This window comes from Crocodylus porosus, unplaced genomic scaffold (genome assembly GCF_001723895.1).
Source record: "Crocodylus porosus isolate Cpor-Errol unplaced genomic scaffold, CroPor_comp1, whole genome shotgun sequence".
Lineage (NCBI taxonomy): Eukaryota > Metazoa > Chordata > Crocodylia > Crocodylidae > Crocodylus > Crocodylus porosus.
The window spans coordinates 165,456,244-165,480,537 of NW_017728906.1; the positions used below are offsets into that span (position 1 = coordinate 165,456,244).

At 41.1% G+C, this 24,294-nt stretch overlaps 1 protein-coding gene across 1 annotated transcript in view; it reads left to right on the forward strand.

The window, feature by feature from the left end:
- The window catches only part of FLT1 (fms related tyrosine kinase 1), a 161,859-nt gene that overhangs the window by 130,636 nt on the left and 6,929 nt on the right, over nt 1-24,294 (forward strand). The window contains exons 21-32 of the mRNA XM_019528523.1: nt 2,613-2,717; nt 4,722-4,835; nt 6,200-6,288; nt 9,259-9,418; nt 9,827-9,924; nt 10,530-10,652; nt 13,380-13,491; nt 15,925-16,024; nt 19,562-19,667; nt 19,771-19,913; nt 20,666-20,750; nt 21,639-21,730. Of these exons, the coding sequence (XP_019384068.1) occupies nt 2,613-2,717; nt 4,722-4,835; nt 6,200-6,288; nt 9,259-9,418; nt 9,827-9,924; nt 10,530-10,652; nt 13,380-13,491; nt 15,925-16,024; nt 19,562-19,667; nt 19,771-19,913; nt 20,666-20,750; nt 21,639-21,730 (1,327 nt within the window). The remainder of the gene's footprint in view (nt 1-2,612; nt 2,718-4,721; nt 4,836-6,199; nt 6,289-9,258; nt 9,419-9,826; nt 9,925-10,529; nt 10,653-13,379; nt 13,492-15,924; nt 16,025-19,561; nt 19,668-19,770; nt 19,914-20,665; nt 20,751-21,638; nt 21,731-24,294) is intronic.

A 24,294-nucleotide genomic window follows, 5' to 3' on the forward strand; every position in this document is an offset into this window, starting at 1 on the left:
TTTTCTATGTAAACATCTGTTACAGAAATTATTTATGGGAGGAGAATTGGTCAAAACCCCCAATCTGGGATTAAATTAGGTTCACACAGTGAAAAAAACACCCTGTTTTGTGTCAGCAATTAATGTGATGCAAAACAATAAAGTAAAAATGGAGAAGTAGAATCCATTTTAGTGCAATTTTCAGTAAATCAAAGTGGTGAATCAGGAGGGAAGTGTTTCCAGTGTTGAGATCGATTTAAGAGATAATAGCTTTATGAAGTAGTGACTAAACTGTTTATCCCAGTGTGGGAAATTACTGATGGAACCAATAAAATGATGGGTTTGTCAAGCTTACTATGAATACAGAGGTTGTAGTGCTGTGGGCAAGACACCTGTAATGAGCTAATTAGTGGTTGCTACGCTGTGAAGACCCAAAGAGTATCACATTACCCTACTAGGAAAGCTCTGACCTAAATCTTGATACTGCTTCTCTTATACATGGATCATTTCCATCAAGCAAGGACTGTAGAATCTAATCAAGTTGACAGCTAAGCATAGAAATTGTAGGGGAGAAGCCCACAGAGATCTTTAAAAAATACTAAACCTTCTTGGGGTTGAAACTACAAGTTTGACAAATTCTTGGTCAGACTGCTGTACTGATAGACAGCATAGATAGTATTTTTAATGTAAAAATGCAGAACATTTTATGATGCTGGGGAAAATTATACTTCCTATTTTTCTTACTATTTTTCTTCCCACCATCTGAACAAGGGTGGCCATAGAATTTCTTTATGTTTTCATAGTGATCTCCATTATGACAAGAAGCACTGGGCTGGAAAATGGAGACAGCTCCCTTCTTTCTGCCTGCTTTCTAATATCTGCAGGAATATAGCTCTGGTTTCCTGTACCTCCCAAAATCTGTGGAAGGATGTGTGTGTAAATTTACAGTTCTGCTGACAAAGTCAATGGTTCATTTTTGCATCATCCTACTGGTTAAGGTAGAAGGTCAAGAAAGAGAGAGATGTTGTGCAAATTATATACTGTCCAATTGACATATTTGAGGAATAAGTCTTACCTCTATTGCATACTTTGACTTTTTTCTTTTGTTTTGAATGGAGCTTTACTTGCTGTTGTTTTTTCCCTCACCACAGTATCAGTTGTTTTACTACAGCCATAAGAGTGCTAGAAAAGTTGGTAAAATGTGTTCTACTGGGTACTTACTGGGTGAAACTGAAGCAACAACACAAAATGAAGTGAAATGCTTGGGATTATGATTTTAGAAAATATTCTCTGAGAGGATTTCTCACATCATGATATCTCAGCCACTGAAGAAGGAACAAGTAAACCAGGATCTCACTGGGATGGTTAGATAGGGGAAAAGAAATCAGTATTGCCAACAACTTAGGCATTTGAAAACCTTGAGAAGCCACAAAAAGGACTTGGCTTACACACACACACACGCACAAGTTTGGGTTCCTAGTTGGTTTCTAAACCTCTAGGATATATTTGAGTCATGTTTTTACAACTTTTCTCTGCTGCCATGTGGTCTAGAAGATTATTTTTATAAGGCTAGTTTTGCCTGTGACCATGTTATGGTTACAGTCGGAGCTGTAAGAAAAACCACCCCCACCAAAATATTGAGATGACTGATAAAATCCATGAGAATGGGTAACACCAAGGAGTGTGGCATCTCACCTCAGCACACAAAGTGCTTAGTATGGTGGCTAATATTAAAGTTCACACAAGCCCTGGGAACAGGAGCAGCCTTGAGGCCTTTGATTTCTCCTGGGGAAATTCTGCCGGATTATCTCTCTGGGAAGGGGGGCTGCTTTAGTCCTACCTGCCTGGTGAGGGCTGGGAAAAATAGAAACTACCTTCAAACTCCACTCTGGCCATTCCTAGCTGGGTCTGCTACTCTTAATGGTGTTCATAGTTGCTGCAGTGACAGCCCTTCTGCTACTGCTGATGCTGACGTAGTAAAACACTCAGACTCCTCCCAGTAGCATAACTGAGTGGGATGACCGCAGCATCAGCCCTGGGCACTGTCTTTGGAGACAAACACAGCCAACACCAGTAGTATGGCAGCCAGCCTGGTAGGCCCAGTAGAGGTAGAGTGGGTTTATGGCAGTCAGGTTTATAGCAAACAGGTGTTTGGGCATAATACAGCTTGCTGTTTTGGGGTACATTCAGATAAGCATGCGTGTGCAGTATGACACGGAGAGATCCTGGTGACAGCCAGGCTCTGTGCACCAGATCACTGCCACTAGAGCCCTGGGAAGCCCCCAAGACCCCAGGTAAGGCTGCTGGGGCCAGCCTTAGTGCTGGCCTCAGCCTCCTCTACCCCACCCAGGGAATTTGCTGTTAGGGTGACACCCCTTCCTAATTGGGTAGGACAATCCCAGAAGGATGGGGGTAAATGCATGTTTGTTGCTAAGAGTGGTAGCTGTTTAGGTTCCCTTTACTGATGATGCTCCTACCCCATTCTAGCTTGCGTCCCTGGGGTACCATAAAGAATGCACTCTGTAGTGTTAACATCTTGTAAAAATATATTTGGAAACATTTGTAGAGCATTGTCTATGGGGTTTTTAATTTTTTTTTTATGTGCATCTCTCTGCCATTTATTTTCTTTGCAGGAAAATCACTTGGCCATGGGGCTTTTGGGAAAGTGATACAAGCGGCTGCTTTTGGAATTAAAAAATCACCCACATACAGAATAGTTGCTGTGAAAATGCTGAAAGGTATTCTGCTGCTGGATTGCCTTGATGTATGATGTACTGCTTATCTTTTAGCTCTTGTTATGGATGTGAATTGAGAGAGAAAATGTTACCTGGACTAGTTTATTTTTTAAATAAACAAAACATGGATATCAAGTTTAAGTTCAGATCAAATTGTTCTATGAAGCGGCAAACCCTTAAAGTGAAAATAAGGTTCCTAGTCAAAGTGCTGAAGAAACCTTATTGATTATGGACTCAATTGCCTGATTGCTGAAAAAAAAACTTTTGAAAAAGATTTAATTAGCATCATCAGCAGGAAAAACTCACAAGGAAGAATGGCTTGTGAGTTAGACTGTATCCCAAGAATAAATCCACAGGAAAATTTGAGACTAAAAAGCCAGGATGAACAATCAGATCATCTACTGTGACCTACTGTAATCACAGGCCACTACATTACTCCCAGTTATTTACATATTGAGCCTATTAACTTGTATGTAGCTAAAGCACATCTTCCAGAAAGCCATTCAGTGTTAATCTGAAGAGACTGAGAATTCAATTGCTTACTGGTAAAAAGTACCTTAGCTTCTAAATTGAATATGCCTGCCTTCAGCTTCTAGCTAGTGGTTCCTGTCATATGGGCCTGTAGTATGTTGGGTCTAACACTGGTTCCTGCAGAACCACACTAGAAACACCCTTTGCTGTGGTAATTCCTCATTGATGATTGGTTTCTGAGATCTCTGTCAGCCATGTTTAATCGATTTAGTATGTGCTTTCCTGATATTTTACAGCACAGAGTTTTATGTGAATGTTGAGCAGTCCTAAATCAAATGCATTAGTAAGGAGCAGTGCACCACTGGTGTGCTACTTGGGGCATTCTTGAGGGGGATGGTGGCTTGGGGTATCACAATTTCCTTATTGCTTCTCACTATCCCAGAGCTATAATAATATTTTGCTGGCCTAAACCAGCAACAGACTACTGCAAACCACCCTCTACCCAGCTAAGCTGTGCTGTCCAAGTGTGACTTTGAGAACGTTCCCCTGACCATTGCACCTGCAGTAGTAAACAGGACAAGAGGTAGATGGGCAGCTGCCTTTTCACCCCTGCACCTAGTCCCAGTCTCTGGGTAGCATGTGTCATCTAGCTTAGCAACCCTTAGTAACAGAATTGATTTGCTAACGTATGACTTTGTGTGCTTGGAGGTCTAAGAAATAACAGCAAGATTTTCCAGGGCGTTAGCATTAGGAGGGTGATGAAGGCTTGATTTTCAGGTTGATAAAGTCAGTCAGAGGACTGCTTTTCCATTAGGCAGGGGACAAGCTCAGCACTACCTGAGCACCTCACAGTCATTAATGCATATCCTACTCAACACTTCTGTGTGATAAGGAACACCCCTTATGTCACAATAGTCTGGTGAAGTATGAGCCCCATTTTTACCAATGGGGAAATAAGCCTCAGAGTAAATTTAATGTTGTGGGCCAGATCACATAGTAAGTCTGTTACTGAGACCAGGTGCCTGGAGTCACAGCTCTCTGTTCTGTCTGCTAGGGGAAAAAAATCCTCAGCTGCCTCCCCAAAAAATCAGTTTTCTCACCAAAATTAAATATATAGCATATAAAGAAAAAAAATTGCTTCAGTTGAATTCATTCAACCCAAAATGAAACATTTTGTTTTCAGGGTTTTTAACCAAATTTAAATTTAAATTCAATTAAATTTAGCTAAATTTGGTCTTGAAATTTTAATTTTTTTTGGCCAAAACTATAGGCTGTTGACATAAAAAAATTTGCTCAGTTCTAAATTTAAAAGGATCTGTTGGGAGGAAATGAAGATTGATTATGTCTTTAAGGGATTTTACTTCAATTCAAAGGATGCTGGGCACATAGGGACAGAAAACCCCCCAGAAATACATGGAAGTATACTCACTAATGACAATTATTTCAAATATATATATGATATATATGATGCCGGCATAGTTCCCTCAATGAAGTGCTGGTTTATCATCTTACATGGACTCTCTTTTGTGTTCACAGAAGGTGCCACAGCAAGTGAATACAAAGCTTTGATGAGTGAATTGAAAATCCTGATACATATTGGGCATCATCTAAATATAGTAAACCTACTTGGAGCTTGCACAAAAAGTGGAGGTAAAAGAAGGTGCACTGCACTAAAATGGGATTAGGTGTTCTCTGAACAATAATCAGTTGAGCATACATTTTTTTAATGTTATCCCAATGTGAAGTTATTGTCTTTTTGCTTAATTTTACATGTACATACTTGAGCTCTCTCTATTTGGCAAAAAGGGGTAGTGAAACAGAGATGTCCCTTTTGACATAAGAATTTTCACATCAAATCAGATCAAAGTTTTATCTAGTGCAGTATCCTGTCTTCCACACTAACAAGTAGAAGATGTTTTAAAGGAAAAACATAAAAGGAGGCCGTATGTACAGTGATCCATCCCATGTTATGCTTTTCCAGTCATCAGCAGTCATAAGTTTTGAGATGCCCTGAGCTTGAGGCTATATTCCTACCTGTTGCATTTTGTATGCCTGTGGGACCCATCCTCCATAGATTTGTTCAATCCCATTTTGAACCCAGTTATATTACTGACCTCCACAAAATCCTGTGGCAAAAAATTAAATGTGTGAATTAGGAGTTTTGTTGGGGGAAAGCACTTCCTTTTATGCATTTCAACCCACTGCCTGATAGTTACATCAGGTAACACTTGATTTATGTGTAATCAGACATGGTAATTAACAGTTCCATATTCACTTTTTCCACCACATTCATGATTTATAGACCTCTACAATATGCCCCCTCAGTCATCTTTTCCAGGACAAAGAACCTAAATTGTTTAAGTCTCTCCTTCTATGGAAGCATTCCACATCTCTGACTGTGATTTTTGCCCTTTTCTGTACCTTTCCCAGTGCTAACACATCTTTTTGCGATAAGGTGACCAAACTTGCACACAGTATTCCAAATGTGGCCACACCATGGGTTTAAAGGAACTTACAGGTGCCTCTTGGTCTTAATACATGAAGCTGTAATGAAGACCATCCTTTACAAGAGAACAGTCCTTGCCCTGTGCCCTGCTTCTGAAGTTGAGATCAGCATAATATAGAAAGGGCAGGAACCAGTGGTACTTCAGAAATGGCCAGTGACTCTGAATGATCAGACATGAGATACACTTTGATAAATCTCCTCACAAGATGCTAGTAAGACAACCGAGTATCCAATAAATGGGCAGTAATTCATTTTGGATACACTGCCTCATTTTATTTGATGTGGACTAAGACTGTACAATTCCAGTATGAACTGAAACTTCCCAGTAACTTGGTTGGGGGTGGGGGGGAGAGGAGAGGATGGGAGGGGATTTCATGTGTGGGGTATGGGTTTGAGCCACTCATTCTGCCGCAAAATGTGTGATGTTATGATAGACCCTTGTTCCAAACAGACTCCTTTTCTCAGGTCTTGCTTTACACCACTGAAAATGCATTTTACTTCCACTCAGGGCCTCTGATGGTAATTGTTGAATATTGCAAATATGGAAACTTATCAAACTATCTGAAAAGCAAAAGAAGTTTTTTCTTTCCAAGCAAGGTAAAGATGCTGACACTGCTTGTATCTGTATGCTTCCACCCCCTGCCCACCTTTTGCCAACAGGATTGCTTTTGCTGACCTAGAGCATCTTGATTTACACAGAAGAAACACGGGGAAAGTGCTCTCACATACTGAGCCCCATGCCATCAAGCACACACAAGAGAATGCTACATGTTTTCAGAGACTTGAAACTAAGTAGCATGGTTTACCTGGATTAGAGTCATTGAGAATAGAAGATTGTGCTGTCCACATGCACCCATCACAAAGCATTGGTAGTTTTCACTGTGTTTAGGTATGTTCTTTGTCACAAATAGGGAGACAAGTTATGTGAACCATATTCTCCTTGGTGAGTATCTAGACCAGTGGTTATTAACTTTTTTTGGACTTGAGGCAGCCCTCATTGGACTTGAGGCACCCCTCCATAACTTTTGTGAACTGAGTGGCACCTAATGTAAAAAAAAAACCCAGAACTGTACATTATAGTATGTACCTCCTTGCAGAAGAGCCGGGCAGTGTAAGTGGGGGATTGGCTAGACAGAGCCAAGCCTCACCTTGTGCCTATATGCTTATCTCCTTGTGCCTCGTGGCACCCTGCCGAGAATCACTGATATTGATACTGATCCACAGAAGCACTGAGGCACCTAAAGTGGGATTTACATGCCTTAATGTAAAACTATGGTCTTAAAAAAACCTTACCAACTTGCTGCCTAACCCTGCAGGTGTCTCAAGTTTGAAAGTTCTCCAGGTGCCTAAAGTCTGTTTTGGATATGTTCAGAAATGCTAAGCAGCACCAACAGTTTTGCACCCATTTCATACCTGAGCTCCATTATTTTTGACAAAATAGGTGTTTCTCTGCCTGTCTCAGCTGAGGGACTTGATCTGGTAGCACTCTGAGAGTGCACCTGCTGAACCAGGCTCCACATAAAACGCACTGCCCAGCTTTCTTTTTAAGAGCCTGGGGTGGAGCTTCCCCTGCACCTCTTCTATCCAATAACCTCAGTGATTGGAGGTACTTTGCTTTCTCTGCCTGATGGGGGATTTATAAACCCCACACCATACCAACATTTCCCACTTTGCAAAGTAGTTCCCTGCCTACCAGGCCAGGTCTAGTCTAGGGTTCAGTGTCTGTGTGAGAAGCTATTCCACTGAATGAAAAAAATATGTTGGGACAGAAAGGGGGCAAGAGAGGAGAGTGAGTGCAACTGTGTAGCCTATGGATTGGGGCACTTGCTAGGAAGGAATAGGTTTCCTCTCTCTACTCTGAGCATTCATTCATATTTCATATTACATCACGCTTGGATAAAGTACCGGCTACTCATCTGTTGATAGAGGGCTGGGAGAGAGGGGGAGGAAGGAAAGGGCAGAACCATTTTCTCTCACAGATGTGCTCTAAAAGGAATTACTGTTGCTTGAAAGAAGTGGCTTGTGTGCCTACCTCTGGGCACATGTTCAGGGCTGTGCATTTTGAATTGGCAGGAAACCTGCCTGTCTGCAGAATTAGGGATTAAAGACTTAGAGAGGGAGAGGATTTTGGATGCACGCACCTGTCCACAGTGTTTCCTACTGGGAAGCTGAGATGGCTCAGCGTTTTGGCTTTCATAAGGCCCTGGCCATCACACCTCCCTTTCCCCATGTGTTTCAAAGGGAGCCCAGATCAGGGTGCAGCATACCTAGGCCCAGAGTGGGAGGGGCCACATCTTCCCAACCCCACTAGTGGCGGCCTGGCTCTTCCCCATCCCTCAACCACTCGGACCCCTCAGAGGGTCCACCCGTTTTACCTGCTACATCTTCATGCTGTGAAGCTGTGCTGGGAGGCTGTCTCTAGAGATCAGTGGTTTTGCTTCAGGTCTTAGAACCTTGTCTGGGCTTCGGCCCCCTGGCATGAGCCCACTAGACTCTGGCTGGGCCCCTTCACCTAAGGTCCACTGTCCCAGGACCCTAGTGCTCCTGGGCCCCAGCTCCATCCTTGCCCTTGTGGGCTCTGGGCCCCTCTCTCACCTTAACAGGCTCTGAGCTTGTGCCCTCAGCTTCTTTTGCTACACCCTACAGTCCTCAGCTGAAGCAGTGCTCCCCCAGCACCCTTCTCAGTGGCCTCCTCTTCCTCTACACCCGCAACCTGGTCCTCTGGTTCAAACTTCAACACAGTGAAAATACAAGCAGCTGCTTCCAAACAAAAGGTTTCCACCCCAGTCTGGGTCAATGTCACACCATGATAGCAAACTAAACATATGGTCAAAATACTTTGCTCTGCTGCCTGGTGATGCAGGGGCTTCCTTGCAGCTCCCTGCAGCCTGTAGTCCTTCCTCCTAGCAGTTCAGATCCCCTCTCTTGAACCCTCAGCCATAGTCCCAGCTTCTACCCCCTCGCTGGGTCACCTGGCCCATCACTTCTACCCGTGACCTGTCAGTCACTTGTCCCCCAATCCCTGGGGCTTCTCTGGCGAGCAGGTCCTCTTCGCCAATCAGTGAAAATGAGCAGGGCTGCCATGAAATTGGCTCTTTGTGCCAGGGCAAAGCCAAGAAAATGGCTTTGTGTCACTGGGAGTTAAGTAGGTCCCTAACTATTAGTCCTTCCAGGGGCCTTGAGCCAGTCAGATGCTCCCTAGCTCCCTCTCTCCTTCAGTAATGGGGTAGGGGCCCCATTATACAGGGCTGCAGATTAAGCACCAGTTACCTAAAAGCTAGGTACTACAACACTGAGCATTACTGTGCCAAAGCAACTTTGTGGATCCATCTTTTAATCAAGTGAATAGTCCTACTACCAACTAAAGTGGGCGGCTAGGTGCTTGCCAATGGGAGCATCAGAGCCATGCAAGGATGAGGGAAACGTCATTTGTACGTAGCACAGATGAGAAAGTTTCATTCTGGGTAGTCCTTGCCCTCCCAGTTTTCCCCTCTTCCCCCCTCCCAGTTGCACTATTCAGTCTCTGTTACTCGGACACAGAATCTCTTGCTCTCTATTTGCTCAAAGGATGCATCATTGCAAGTGGATCAGATGAAAGAAAAAAAGAATACTGAACTGGTGGAAGGTGAAAAACAAAGGCTGGCTATTGTCACCAGCAGCGAGAGCTTAGCAAGCTCTGGCTTTCAGGAAGATAAAAGTCTGAGTGATGTGGAAGAGGATGATGAGGGTAGGTATTGATTCCTTCCTGTTCCTATGCAGTCTGAGATATTTTTACAATAAGCTTTGCATCTTTGAATTTTTTTTTCATTTATCACCCTAATAAACATCCGTGGGAGACACTCATAGGGTCACGTCCAAAGGCTAGAAGATTTATAAAAAGATTATTTACAGGGTTACTGAATCTGACAGGAAAATGTGTGATTGTTTCTTCTGACTGCTTCTTATCTTGGGGGAAAAACACACCGGTGCATAGAGCACAGGGTATAAAACCAACACTATTTTTGTTGTTGGCGATAGAGGTTGACCTCCCAGCACTGTTCTATTAAAAGTGAACTTACTGGGCTAACACAAGCAGAGGGGAAAAAAGAAACCAGTCCCAAACTTATTAACTTAATATGTGCTAAATTGTTTCCAGAGTCTGCAGAGTTTTACAAATTGCCCCTTACAATGGAAGATCTGATTTCCTACAGTTTTCAGGTGGCGAGAGGCATGGAGTTCTTGTCATCCAGAAAGGTCAGTTTTACACTCCTGTATTTTGCCCTCCAGAAGATCCAGATTCAGCAGAGGTGAAATGATGTCTGAATTTTAAGTGACACCTTCCCTCGGTAAATGTCCCAAAGGAAGAACAGCTTTCCTCTTGATATTCTAAATATAAGTATGTGTTTATTCAAGTCTTCATACTATAAACACAGAATTAAGGTGGACGGTGGTGGGTGAAGCTAAAAAAAAAATCCTCTGAATGAATTAAGATATAGTAACTTTTAATCTCAGTGCATTCCTGCACCGAGCCCAGCACATGTCCAAAAGAGGTAGGGCGTTAGTTGGACTCTGAATGAATTAAGATACAATAACTATGGAAATCCAAACCATGTAACACTTCCCCTGGTTATGCTAAACAGATTAAAGACTTATGCACTATTTGGTCCATAGAAAAGTTTGTTTGTAAAGAGCTACACATTGTTTACAGAAACTTCATGTAACTGTTAGTCAGCTTCCCTAAGAAAATATTAAATTGAACTTTCAAATAGTAATAATTAAAAAAGGATATAGAAGACATTCAGGATATTTGGGATTGTACTAAGGAAATGCTGTTTTATTGTGAAATTGTTTTATTATAGTGTATTCATCGTGATCTAGCAGCCAGGAACATCCTTTTATCTGAGAACAATGTGGTGAAGATCTGTGATTTTGGCCTCGCAAGAGATATTTATAAGAACCCTGATTATGTGAGAAAAGGAGATGTAAGTCAACATTGCTTTTATTTGTGCAGTTCTTTATAACATATCATTTTAAACTGTTCCCTAAAACATTCTGTAAGTGTTTCCATTCCTTGAACTTAAAAAGACCTAACAGTTATCATGGATTTTATGTGAAGACAAGAAATCCCTATGCGCTGTATGCACACTTACATTTTCAGAAACAAGGCTTGGAAATGCTAATCATTTTACAGTTCAGGTACCTTAATTGTTTATAGTGATATTTGTTTCTTGGCTAGACCTGCTCAGTAAACTAGTTAACATTGAGCTGCTTTCTTGAAAACACTCATTCATGCCAAAAGAGGTCTGTGTCCCTCTGTGCTCATACCTAGGGTGAAATTCTGCTTCTAGCACGTCAGAATAATTTCACTGAGTTTGGAGTTGCTTCAGGAATAAGTCTAACCAACCCTCCTATTGGGAATGTAGATAGTTTTTCCTAGAGATAAGGCAGAAATCCCAGTGCAGCTAGTTCTCCCTTCCTGGGGCAGTGCCTTCCTATAGGAGACCTGTCCTGTCCTGTAGGAGCACATGTCCATTTGGCGGCTTCAGCAAATGAGGACAAAATTATTGGCCTTCCTGTCCCTCTTTCCAATATACCCCCCACTCATGCCTCCTGTAAAGTGATGGTAATAAAATACCTAACCTTGCAGTGAAAGCTGTGAGGGCAAACTGGGCCTGTGTACATTGAATTTCACAGAATTTGGTGAGACTGGCCCATAGGAGTAATAAACATTCATAAATTGCTTAAAAAACCTGGAGTACTATACCCAGGCTAGGAATTACTCTTTGGATTACTGAAAAGTTCTCCTATTTAAAAGCCAGGTAGTTTCATGTTTGAATTCTTTTACATTGCATATGATTGGGGGGGAAAAAACTGGAAAAACAAATCTTTTTTCCCCTCACAAAATAATTAAGACAATGTTTTAGTTGGTTTTCTGTAAATTAAGAAATTATAGTAAAACCATGTTTCAAAGTTCATTATTTGCTTATATTTATATAAAACTATAGAATCATTAAAGAATAGTAGGGCTGGACGGGATCTCAGGAGGAAGATCTTCTAATCTAATCCCCTGCTTAAGACAGAATCATCTCTGATTAAACCGTGACAGTTTATTTATCCCAGTTAATGTATAATGTAATCTTACGGATGGAGATTCCACAGCTACTCTGGGTAGCCAGTTCCAGTGCTTAGTGCCCTTTTAATGAGAAAGCTCTTCCTAGTATCCAACCCAAATTTACCTTGCTGCAGTTTAAGACCATTGCTTCTTGTTCTGTCCCCTATGGCCACAGAATAATTTATCTCCATCCTTCATAAGAACATAAGAATTGGGACTTACTGGGTCAGACCATAGGTCCATCTTGCCTGGTATCTTGACATGCAGGGGCAGAGAGTAGATGCTGAAAGGGAGAGTGAACTAGGTCTGACCAGAATTTTTTTCCACTATTCTTCTCACTTGCAGCCTCCATCATTTAAAGTCAAGAAAGTTCGAATTCAGAGGCTGTACCACAAACTCCCATGCTCAATAGCTAATGATGACCCCTTTTCCTCCAAGCATTTGTCCAATCCCTTTCTGAATCTACCTAAAGGGACCACAAATGGGCATAGTATTCAAGGTGTGGATGCACCATGGGTTTATAAAGAGGCATAATGATACTTACAGTTTTGTTTACAAATCTCTTCTTAATAACCCATAACATTTTGTTTGCCTTCTTAATGGCTGCTGAACACTGAGTTGATGTTTTTAGCAAACCGTCCCTAGTGACTCCCAGATGTCTTTCCTCAGTAGTAAGACCTAATGTAAAGCCCACCATCATGTATAGTTTGGGTTATTTATGCCTGGGTACATCTCTTTGCACTTTTCTACACTAAATTTCACCTGCCATTTAGTTGCCCATTTACTCAATAGTGCCAGATCCTTCTCTAGTTCATCACAGCCCACCTTAGTCTTCATCATTTTGAATAATTTTGTTATCCACAAATTTGACCACCTTGCTACTCACCTACTTCTCCAGTTCATTTATGAATATGTTAAACAGTATGGATTCCAAGCCAGATCCCTGGGGGACTCTGCTGTTTATTTCTTTCCATCCTGAAAACTGACCATTTAGACTCACTCTTTGCTTTCTATCTGGAACCAATTTTTAATCCATGAGTGGACATTCACTTTAATCCCATGACTACCTAATGTAGTTAAGAGCATATGTTGGGGGACCTTGTCAGAGGCTGTTTGGAAGATTAAATATACTATGTCAACTGGATCGCTCCAATCCACCTGTTTACTGACATTCTTATTGGACTGTGGTAGGTTGGTGAGTTATTATTTCCCTTTGACAAAGCCATGTTGATCCCTCCCAAGCAAGTCATGTTCATCCATGTAACCATGCTTCAGATATTTGAAGAGTGTTATCAAATCCCCCTTCAAGCTTCTCTTCTCTGAACTAAATTATATTAGTTCTTTCAGCCTGCTCTTCCAGCCCTACTATTCTATAATGATCCTGTAGTTTTATGTAAATATAAGCAAATAATAAGTCATGTTTCCCAGGCTTTCGATCATTTTTGTTGTTCTGCGCTTTCCAATCTGTGCACATATTTCTTGAAGTGCAGGTCACAAAACTGGACACAATACTCCAAGTGAAGCCTCAGCAGTGCTGAACAAAGTAAGAGAATCACTTTCCTGAAAATGATTGTAGGACTTATCTATTTTGTTCCAGGCACGACTTCCCCTCAAGTGGATGGCTCCAGAATCCATATTTGATAAAATCTACAATACAAAAAGCGATGTGTGGTCTTATGGAGTACTGTTGTGGGAAATATTCTCTTTGGGTATGATTAATGTATACTAAGTAAATGTAAATCAACAGGGGGACTAGTTAGGGCCTGACCCAAAGACCAACTAATCAGTGACAAGATGCCCATGGTTTTCATTAAATTTTGGATCATCCCTTTACTGCATTAGGGCTGCATGATTTATGTCTGTGCACATGCATTTATATACATCTTCAGGGCAAATTGAAAAGTGAAATGCTTTGTAAGAGCTCCAATAAGTGATACAATTTTGGTTTCAAGTTAAAAATTACAAAAAGGTAACAAAAATCTATCTGAGCTCTTCCCCCAGGACCAAATATTGGAGTCTCCATCTTTCTCTTATTAGAGCCATGGCCCCAAACCCACAAAGGTACTCAAAATGCACAAGATGCTCCAAATCAGCATACCCAACTTTTAGGCACCTGCATCTATGAGTGGCATTCCCAAACCAGACTTGGACATTCAAGTTCCCTGTATAGACAACTGGTATGGCCCTGCATTTTCTATTAGCCTAGTGATGAAAGCATTTATGCAGGAAGTGGGAGGCCTGGTTTCTAGGTTCCCCTTCAGCCTGAAGAGGTTCAAACCCATGTCTCACTATAATGCTATAGTCTGAATAAATTAATTGGCCAAAATGCAGGTGCCTGTAAGTCCATAGATACATGTGAGTCTGTAAGAGGTTAGGCAGGGGTTGCGTGAAGGGCTGGCATTGTTCACTCGGACATAGGCCTCTAAATTCCACCTAACTTGTACTTTAGGCATCTAACAGCTTTTTGGGCTCTTGTCCATTTATACAAGCTCTACTCACTACAACACAGCCAGGTTAGTTTCTGGTGGTTTTTGAAGGGGAAACAGAATCCAAGACTCAAGACATGACAAGAAAGTAAATAATTGTCTTTAAAACATTGACTTTTCAATACAGCTCTAAAGACTGCTGCTTGGCGTGCAACCTGTTCATAAGGCTAAAAGGTTTTGACCTGGAAAATAAAGTTCAGGGCCCACTCTACCACCTGCACTTAAAGAGAATGGTTGCACAGGAGCCTGAGACAATTTTTGAGAAGTTAGGGCTGAGAGACCGCATCTTGGCTGCATATCTAATATCCTTCTAGGGCATAATCCTGCTTCCACTGAAGTCATTGGGAATTATATAACCAATTGCACTAGGTGCTACATGATTTAGACTGTAAGGAGTACCAGCTTTTGCCTCCCAAACTTTTCAGTTTTCCTGTGGGAACAACAAAAAATTCTAGCTGAAAACATGCCAACGACCCCCCCCTTAGTTTCTCAGAACATGTTAAGATATTCTTAAATGTATGATGACAGACACTCTCTCTATCCAGTCTCTGAAAAAACTACCAGCCACAATAGCCCTTGAGTGACACAATGCCAGCCCTCCACTATTCATAGCTCCTTCCAACTTACACTAATCACTGGAAACTGCAGACACATAAACACCAAAACAGTCACTGCAGCATGAATTACACATAGAATCTGAAATTAAATCCTGAAGTAAGCTACTTCTTTGTATCCTGCATTTTGAACTTAAGAAAAAAAAAAGATGCTTGTGAAAGGGACCAAAAATTAATCATAAGAGAAGAATTTTAATTGGACCCAACACGGTCTAATACAGGAGTAGAACAGAAGATGAAAGAGTATCCCAAAATGACTCAGACAAGTTATCCTCTATTAGTTTGAATACATGCCACTAGCAGTGCTGCCAACTCCAATGGTCTTATGGCAGTATTTACTGTTTTTCATAAAGCTCCACCTCTTGGAGGCAGGTGATTCTTTGAGAATTTCTGCTTTCATTTACAAAGTTTTTAAGCTCTCTTAGGCTGCTTGCAGATGTTAAAACAAACAAACAAACATGTTTTACTAGAAGCAGCAGTACACAACCTGGCTCTGCAACATCTGTATAGATAGGGCACTTCAGTAGCACCTTTTGGCACTTTAATAGCTGATACAATCAGCTATTAGATAAAAGTGCTAAAAGAAGCCCCACTAGAGTGCCCAATCTAAACAGATACTGGGCGAGCTGGGTCCAACTAACGCCATACTTCTTTTGGACATGTGCTGGGCTCGGTGCAGGAGCGCACTGAGGTTAAAAGTAAAGTGCCATTTTGGGGGTGGAGATAACGGGGAGGGTTTAATGTCTGCAATTAGCCATAGCTATAAAGAAAAACTTTTAAAATGGAATGAGTAATCTTAGATATACCTGAAAAGAAAAAAAAGTATTATTCATTCTCTTGATCCTGGAGGGTACTAAGTGTCTGTAATTTGGACTGATTACAGGCACTGATAACATTTGGCATTACAGGATCCTGGCTCTTGTTTCTGTTTCCAGTGATATAATGCTAGAACTAAATTTTGTCTGCGGTGCATGTATGAATCATAACTGCAACTACCTCGGTCCAAGTACTGATTATTATATTTTCATAATGCTGTCTTTAGGTGCTTCCCCTTACCCAGGTGTCCAAATAGATGAGGACTTCTGCAGCAAACTGAAAGAAGGCACAAGAATGCGTGCCCCACAATATGCAACAACAGAAATGTAAGGCTTTTTTTGTATAGGAGATAAATATTTGATATTTGCATTTACACTGTCAGGCTGCCTAGGAGACTGGATAATGTCTAAGTCACCAAAAAAAGTGTTCTCTGTGTTAAAAACCAAAGTGCTCTCACTTTTTAAATGGTTGTTAGCTTCTTCTTACGGTCTTACCCCAAATAGAGACTTCCCCAGCTTTTTCACTGTATGAGTTTGAAAACAATTTGGTGATACTTGCAATATTATTCAAACGATTAACACGGACCCAAGCCCACAGCACCTTTCCTGAGTTGGCTGTCAGCCTTCTAAGTCCAAACACTATCAAGTGTGTTCTTCAAATGTGTTGTTTATAGCTTGAAGGAGGAGTATAAAGTTGCAAAGAAAGGCCATAAGCATTAGAAATGCAAGGTCAGTATCACTGAATTCATCTTTTTTTTCTGGACAAGGCTAACTTACATTTTCAAGAGACAAACGGATTTTCAGCTCAGCGTACAGCCTTCAAAAGGAACTGCTAGAAAGAACAGGAATAATTTTATTCATTCCTGCCCAGATGGCATGTGTACACATTCATTAACGCACAGTGGTTACTGCACATTTAATTTAAATAGATAATATTGTATAATCAAGTACTAAATGAATGGTCAGTTATTGGAGTTACTGAGCAGTAGCACAGGTGAATGTCTTTTTAGTAATGCTACTGTGCAATAGCCTAATAATACTGCTCAGTAATGTATTATCACTGTTTGTGCTGCGAAGTGCTACTGTGCAGTTAGCATCTTGTGTAGACACACCCAGATTTAACTATACACTTGATAAGCATCACACCAGTGCACGGTGTTATCATTTTATTAACTTTGGTTGTAACAGAACAAAAGTCCCCCACAACTGCTTTGCTGATGTGGGCTCATCCCTTTATGGCAGTAACAAGAGAAGATGAAAGGAAGTTCCGTCTCTAGGCCTACTTGGTCTTTGACCTCCATGTTAGAGTCTTTCATCAGTTATGTCCAGGGCCATCCCTAAGGGGGTGCAAATTGGGGCAACTGCCCCAGACCCTGTGTTTTGGGGGACCTCATGGAGCTGGGCAGAGCAGTGGCTCCATATCCAGCTGCTTGCTCCCCACATCCACCGCCACTGTCACTGTTGATGGTGGTGGCAGCTTCTGCGGGTCCGGGATTGGAGCGGGGGGTGGGGTCCCTCATGGGTTGATTTACCCTGGGCCCTGCACCCTGCTCGGGTCACCTCTGGTTATGCCAACCAAGCAGAGAACAATCCACCAAGAGTTGCATTAACACTGCAAACTTTTTTATAGGCTACCAACCTGGTCAAACAATGGCAAATTGCATTCAGTACCTGCCCTAGAAGTACCCTGCTACCAGTCTGAAGAATTGGATATCTAAGGAATCTGGTTCCCCAGTTTCATCTCAAAAAAAGATACATGTGTTCAATAGACATGGTAACTGGTATCTTGATGAGTACTACTGGAGCACTTAGCTTCTTAAATCTACCTTGTAAGCAAAAGCTCTGAGCTTGTATCTGATAAATGAATATTGTCTCAGAACATGCAAGCTTTAAAAAACAAAACAAAGCTCTAAATGATAAAGTATCAATCTGCAGTGCCAACTCCAGCTGAATCACAGAAATCAGAATGCACTTTTCTGCACAAAACATTTAGGAAAAGTACAGACCTTGGATAGTTTCACCTCCCTAAGCAAAATTGAATGGTTTCTAGGTACCTTGTCCAGATCTCATTTTGTTGACCTCAGTGACAAGACACAGTAACACTTACCAAAAAATGTTATAAGGAAGACTGAAAGTATACAAGTCAGTCTTAATCATCTCTGGGAGTATAATTTACCAGTTCATTTTATTATCCTAATGACATTTAATAAAAGCTTTTTTGTTGTTTCAAATATTTTATTGCAGGAAGGAAAACTAAACTTTGACCAATACAAGGAAGTGAAGCATTCATATGTCATCTTATGGTGCCTTACATGAGACATTGTCAGTTAAATGTATGCTTAATACAATAGTTTAAAGTTTTTGTTAAGAATAAAAAAAAGGCTCTGTTAATTTAATTATCCTCATTTTGCAATCTTCCTGAGTTGTATTGCCTTTTAGGAAGCATCTGTTCTCCCAGAAATATTCTTTTTTTTTTCAAAACTTGCTCTTTTATTGTTAGTAAGAGTCTCTGGTATTGGCCAGGTTAAAATACATAGGCCCTTTGGACTTTCATAGGTGCCTACCTCTTAAGAACATAAAATTGCCAATTACTGGGTCAGACCATAGGTCTATCTTGCTCAGTATCCTGTGTCACACAGAGGCAGAGAGTGGATGCTGAAAGGGAAGATGAACTGGGTGTGACCAGGATTTTTTCCCCGCCGTTCCTCTCTCATATGCAGCCTTCGGCATTTAAAGTCACGGAAGTTCTTATTCAAAGGCTGTATCCCTAACCCCTATGCTCGATAGCTACTGATGACCCTTTCTTCCAAGAATTTGTCTAATCCCTTTTTAAATCTGGCTAAACTGTCAGCTCCTCCAACATCTGGTGGCAATGAGTGCCACACTTTAATTACATACCATGAAACAGGACTTCCCTTTGTTAGTTTTACCTTACTACCTGCAAGTTTCATTTTGTGATACCTAGCTCTTGCATTGAGACAAAGTAAATAATAAATCCCTGTTTACTTTCTCTTTGCCATATAGTGTTCTGTAAACCCTTCTCACCCCCCACCCCCAAGTGTCTCTTTTCGAAACTGAATAGGACTAGCTTCTTCAGTCTCTCCTCATATCCACCCATGCCACTAATCATCCTTGTTGCCCTTTGCCCTCATTCTCTGTACCTCCTTTTTGAGGTGCCCAGAACTAAGAGCATAGTATCCAAGGTGCGGAGCACCACAGATTTATAAAGGGGTATGATGATACTTTCAGTTTTGTTTACAATTCCCTTAATAATCCCTAACATTTTGTTTGCCTTTTTTATGGTTGATGTTTTTAACCAACTGTGCACAATGACTCCCAGATGTCTTTCCTCTGTGGTAAGACCTAATGTAAAGCCCATCGTAGTATATGTATAGTTTGGGATATTTTTGCCCAAGTGCATCACTTTGCACTTTTCTATACTGAATTTCATTTGCCATTTAGTTGCCCATTCACTCACTTGTGCCAGATCCTTCTGTAGTTCCTCACAGCCCACCTTGTTCTTCACCACTTTAAATCATGTTGTATCATCTGCAAATCTGGCCACCGCTACCTGTCCATTCAAGAACATGGTAAAAAGCATGGGTCCCAACCCTTCGGTTTACTTCTTTCTGAAAACTGACCATTTATACTCTATTTTCGCTTTCTATCTTGAAGACAATTTCTAATCCATGAGTGGACATTCCCTGCAATCCTATGACTACTTAACATGAATGACAATAAACAAACCCAGTGTTAGGATACTGCCATTACAACATTAATATCACTGATCTGCTACTCTAAACAAGAAAACAAACAAACCCAGCTTTAACACTGAGTATACTCATTTTTGCTTTATTGTTACAGCTACCAAATCATGTTGGACTGCTGGCATGGAAATCCCAATGAAAGACCAAAGTTTTCAGAGCTGGTTAAAAGATTAGGGGATCTGCTTGAAGCAAAAGTGCAACAGGTAGAGAAATAAAGAACATTCACCAATATCTCTGTACACAATGCCTCTGTACACAAAGAGTGGATTATCTGGGTAGTAATTTAATATATTTGTGTGCATTTAGGATGGCAAGGACTATATTCCCCTAAATGCTATATTTACTGCAGATACTGGGTTTGCATATTCAAGTCCTACTGCACCCAAGTCTCCTTTGAATGAAGATGTATCTGCTCCGATATCAAATTGTGAAAGCACTGAAAATATGAGGTAAGGTGGGAAATACTAAAATGCTTACTTTATGACATTCCAGCAACTAGGTATAAGAGAGTTTTTCTCCAATGTAGCTTTGATTAGGGGATTAGAAGAATAAAAATTATCCTAAACTTTCCCCTGCCTCAAATAAAAGACTCAAAGCATTGGGGGGGGTGGGGGGGAGGTGTTGTAAATAATCCTTACCCTTAATTTTTCTCATCTTCCCTGATTTCAAAATGGCAACTGGTGCTTCTCTCCTTTCTTGTTAATCCCTCAGTCTAGCAGATGTCCAGTGCCTCCCATCTCATCAACACTTGCCTTCATTTCAAAATTTCGTTTGCTCTGAAATATGCGACAAATTCTAGGTTAAATAATCCCACAGAACTTTACAGTATCAGTTGTGGATGAGGCTTGGCAGAGGCTGTTATGGCTTCTGAGACCTGTAGTGAATTTGGGGTCAGGGTCAAACAGAAGGTAACCTACTGATAGACTGTGGGGCAGGGAGATATGTTAAAAAACCCATTGAAGAAGGAAAACAGTGGCCTTTTATGAACATAGGAATGTAGCCTCACTAATTACTCTTATTATACAATGGATTGTATATGTGCAAACCATTTAGCTGTCATTACTTTCTTCTTTTTAAAATATTGGAAAAGTTCACTATTTTACTTTGTTCTGGACTGCCCATTTTACTGCACACTTGCTAAGGTTTCACCAAATAACTATTTATTTCTCTTATGCACTCTTTCTTTTTGCTTGTTGAATAGATACATAAATACGTTCAAAATGAAACCAACCCAAAGAGTGAAGACTTTTGAAGAACTTCCAGTCAAGAATACCTTTGTATTTGATGTAAGTGACACCTGGCCTAAGTGAAATGCGTCTGGGTCTTTATTCAGTTATTTTTATTAGCGCAGTGCAATATTATCTATTTTTAGAAAAGAGGGGACTTTTTTAGAAACGCTGCTGTAATAGGCTAAGAGCTGAAGAGCGCAAGACAAGGAGTAGCAGTGTATCCTCAGCAGACTGGCCAGCTTAGTTGAGTTCCATGACCGGACCTGCAATCGGTCACAGAAGCACAGCCAACAAATGCTGCGGGAGTTGCTAACCAGGGTCTTATCAGATCTGAGCAGCCTGATAATGCAGCTTCCAGTGTCTAGGATTTCACCTCAGAGTCGCGTGTGTAAAATCCGTGGGAAGGAGGCACTGGGTCTGAGTCTTAACAACCTAAGTCTCATTGAATATCAATGCCTAAAATGTGACTCAGTAAGAATAGGCAAGAGCACCGAATTCAGCTCCACACATCTAACTTTGCTAAGTATTGGGTTCCTAGCGAGGTGCAGCTATGTGTCCTACAGGCGGGCAGCATTAGCACTAGTGTAGATGGGGGCATATCTATGACTCAGACCATACTTTACAAAGGTTTAGGGGAGGAGCTGTATTTCAGCTTCACACTTAGGCTTACCATATCAGTTTCCCTATCTCTGCTGTTGTGATCCCGTGGAAAAATTAAACTAAGTTAACCAAACAACTGTATTCATAAGAGACACTTTTTGTTTAAAAATTCACCTTTGGGTTGGTTGCATGTGTGAGGTCAGTGGGAGAAGGCACTTTGAAGCTCTGCTTATTAAGAACCAAAGTCTCACTGAAAGTCAGTGCCTGAAATGTGACTCACTAAGAACAGGATTTATTTGTAAATTAGTCTTTTAACGCTAAGTTTCTTCCTTCTTTTGTTTTCAGGATTACCAAGCAGACAGTGGGATGGTGCTAGCTTCAGAAGAACTGAAACGCTTCACTTGGGCAGACAGCAAACAAAAACAGATGTTCTTTGGGTCTGTGTTTCATGCTCCCCACCTTTAGAAAGAAAAACATGAACAGTGAAAGAACTGAATGCTTTTGTGCTAAATCATGCTAGACATAGACACCCCATGGTCTCTGTAAATAAGTTAGTCACCAAGTATGCTTTATAATTCAGTGCCCACAGCTGAAGGACCTGGACACCTTTTAGCAAATGAAAACCAATATGGGGAAAACTCCCTGGAGGCAGTGTCACTGCCTTTTACCTGCCTCTTACATCTGTTTTTCACTTGGTTGAACAGGTGTACTGTGGTTGCTGCCTATCAGAAACAAGTTCCATATATGATAGTGTTTTTGCTAGGTATGTCTTATATCTGCTCCTGGGAGACACCAAGGATCCCTCCAGCAGCAATTAGTTTAACAATGCTTGTTTTTTGCCATTCTTTTCCATGAGTCAGCTAAGAAGAGCCCATTTAAGACCCACAGGCTCAGGATGCTAAAATGGCAACTTTACAATAGATGGATGTAAGGGCCTCATTTCTCTTCCTGCTGTTAAGCACTTTAATATATTGGCCACCTTCCTCTGTCTAATTCCTGACAGCTGCCCAAGAAGGGAACTGGGGCTGTCCTGTGAAAAGTACTGTACACACAAACTATCTCTAGATGGGAAATGTTTTTTTTTCCCTCAGTAATAGTGGTTTCTCAGTTCCAGGGCCATTATGAGACTGTCAGTCTTAGACTAGTTTCAGTTCCCAGCTTCCGGTCAGCTCACAATGTAGAGACTGCCTTGACCAGAGGGATGATTCATTTTACGCTGGCGTTAGGTCATGGCCATTATTTCATCTTGATAGTGCTGGATTTGTCAGCAGCTTGGAAGTGGAGCACACAGGTGTGGCATGGTGTTTCTGAGTGACTGTAGATGACAGAATCCTTGCTAAAAAAACAGAAATGATATGCTTAAAGGAAAACAGTGATTTTCTGTATGCTTTTTGTTAAATACAGGCAAGGAGAGCATTTGGCTGGGGATGTACCCAGAATGTGTAGTGATAAAGTGGAAATGTTATATTGGCAGGAATTTGTAGTGGGACATTTTTCATTATTGGGGCAGCTAGGGTTATACCGGTCATTGTGAAAAAGTGCTGATACAATCTTTACACTACACGCACCCCCCCAACACCCATATGCTGCAGGAAAGATTATTGTATTAATGTTTATAGCATTTTCATTTTCTTATGATTTTTTGCATCCTGGTACGCTATGGCACTTTTATGGTTTCTTGCAAGCCAGGTACTCTAATCCCTATAACTTTTTTAGCATGTAGATTGTACAGGGATCAGTAGAACAAAATTTTCTTAGAAATGGTATTAAATAGACACGTGAAATTTTTTAAGTCTGGTATCTTGAGACACCCTGAGGCTAGAGACAAGTGCTAGCTGACTTACTGAAAATGTGACAATTTCTCTACTTCAGTAGTGTATGGCTCCTGTTTCTCAGACTGATTTATACAGAGCTGCATGTCACCTGTTCTGTAGTTCAGTAAAGTCTTTTTGAAAGGACTTTTTCAGACGTAGAAAAGAAGCCAAAGTATTTTTTAAAGAACAGGGGTGGTTATAAGTGTGAGAATTATTTTTCTTCTATGACATAGATCAGTTGGCAGGAGGGGAGATAATTGAAACTGCATAGTAAAAAGCAATGGGTAACAGATGTTATTTGTTGATAGCAGATGAGTATTTGAGCTAGACACCCCATTAGGCTGACTGGTATGCCAAGACACCTTCATCTAAACTAAAAGGAAAAGTGAGATACCATGCTAGGTCAGACCCTCAGTCTGTCTAGCCCAGTATCTCACAAGAGTAGAGAGCAGAGAATAAGGGGAAGAGTATGTATGCTGGGCCAACTCATCGTGATCTATAAGTTGGCCACAAACTCCTGGAAGACTAAGTCAGGCTCAACATTAGAAAAAACTTCTTCACAGTCGGGGTATCCAGACTGTGGAATAAACTCCCTCCAGAGGTGGTGCAATCACCTACCCTGGAAATCTTTAAGAGGAGACTAGACATTCATTCACTTTGTTGGGGTCACCTAACTCCCAGTTATCTTTCCTGCTTGGTGCAGGGGGCTGGACCCAATGATCTTCCAAGGTCCCTTCCAGCCTTACAATCTATGAATCTGTCCCCTGCCCTTGTTCTCTTACAGTTTCCAGCACTTAGAGGCCTAGGAGGTCCTAATTTGGAGCTTGGACCCATTATTATGAAGTTTAATACCTACTGATAGGTCTATCTTGCATGAATTGCTTGTGAATCTAATTGTCATATTCTGCAATACCTTGAGGCAATGAGTTTCACAAGTTAATTACATACTGTACAAAAAAGAACTTTCTAAACCTGCCTCCTGATAATTTCTTTGCATGTCTCCTACTTCTACTGTTGTAAAAGAAGGTAAATACTAAAACACCATTTACTTTCTCCACCACAAAGGAAAAGAATATTGCAAGTCTACTAGGCTAGGGACAGACATTACACATAAACTGGTTTAAGTGATCAGAAACTGGTTTAAACCTGTAACAGAACAGATGTTCAGTGCACATAAACCAGTTTGA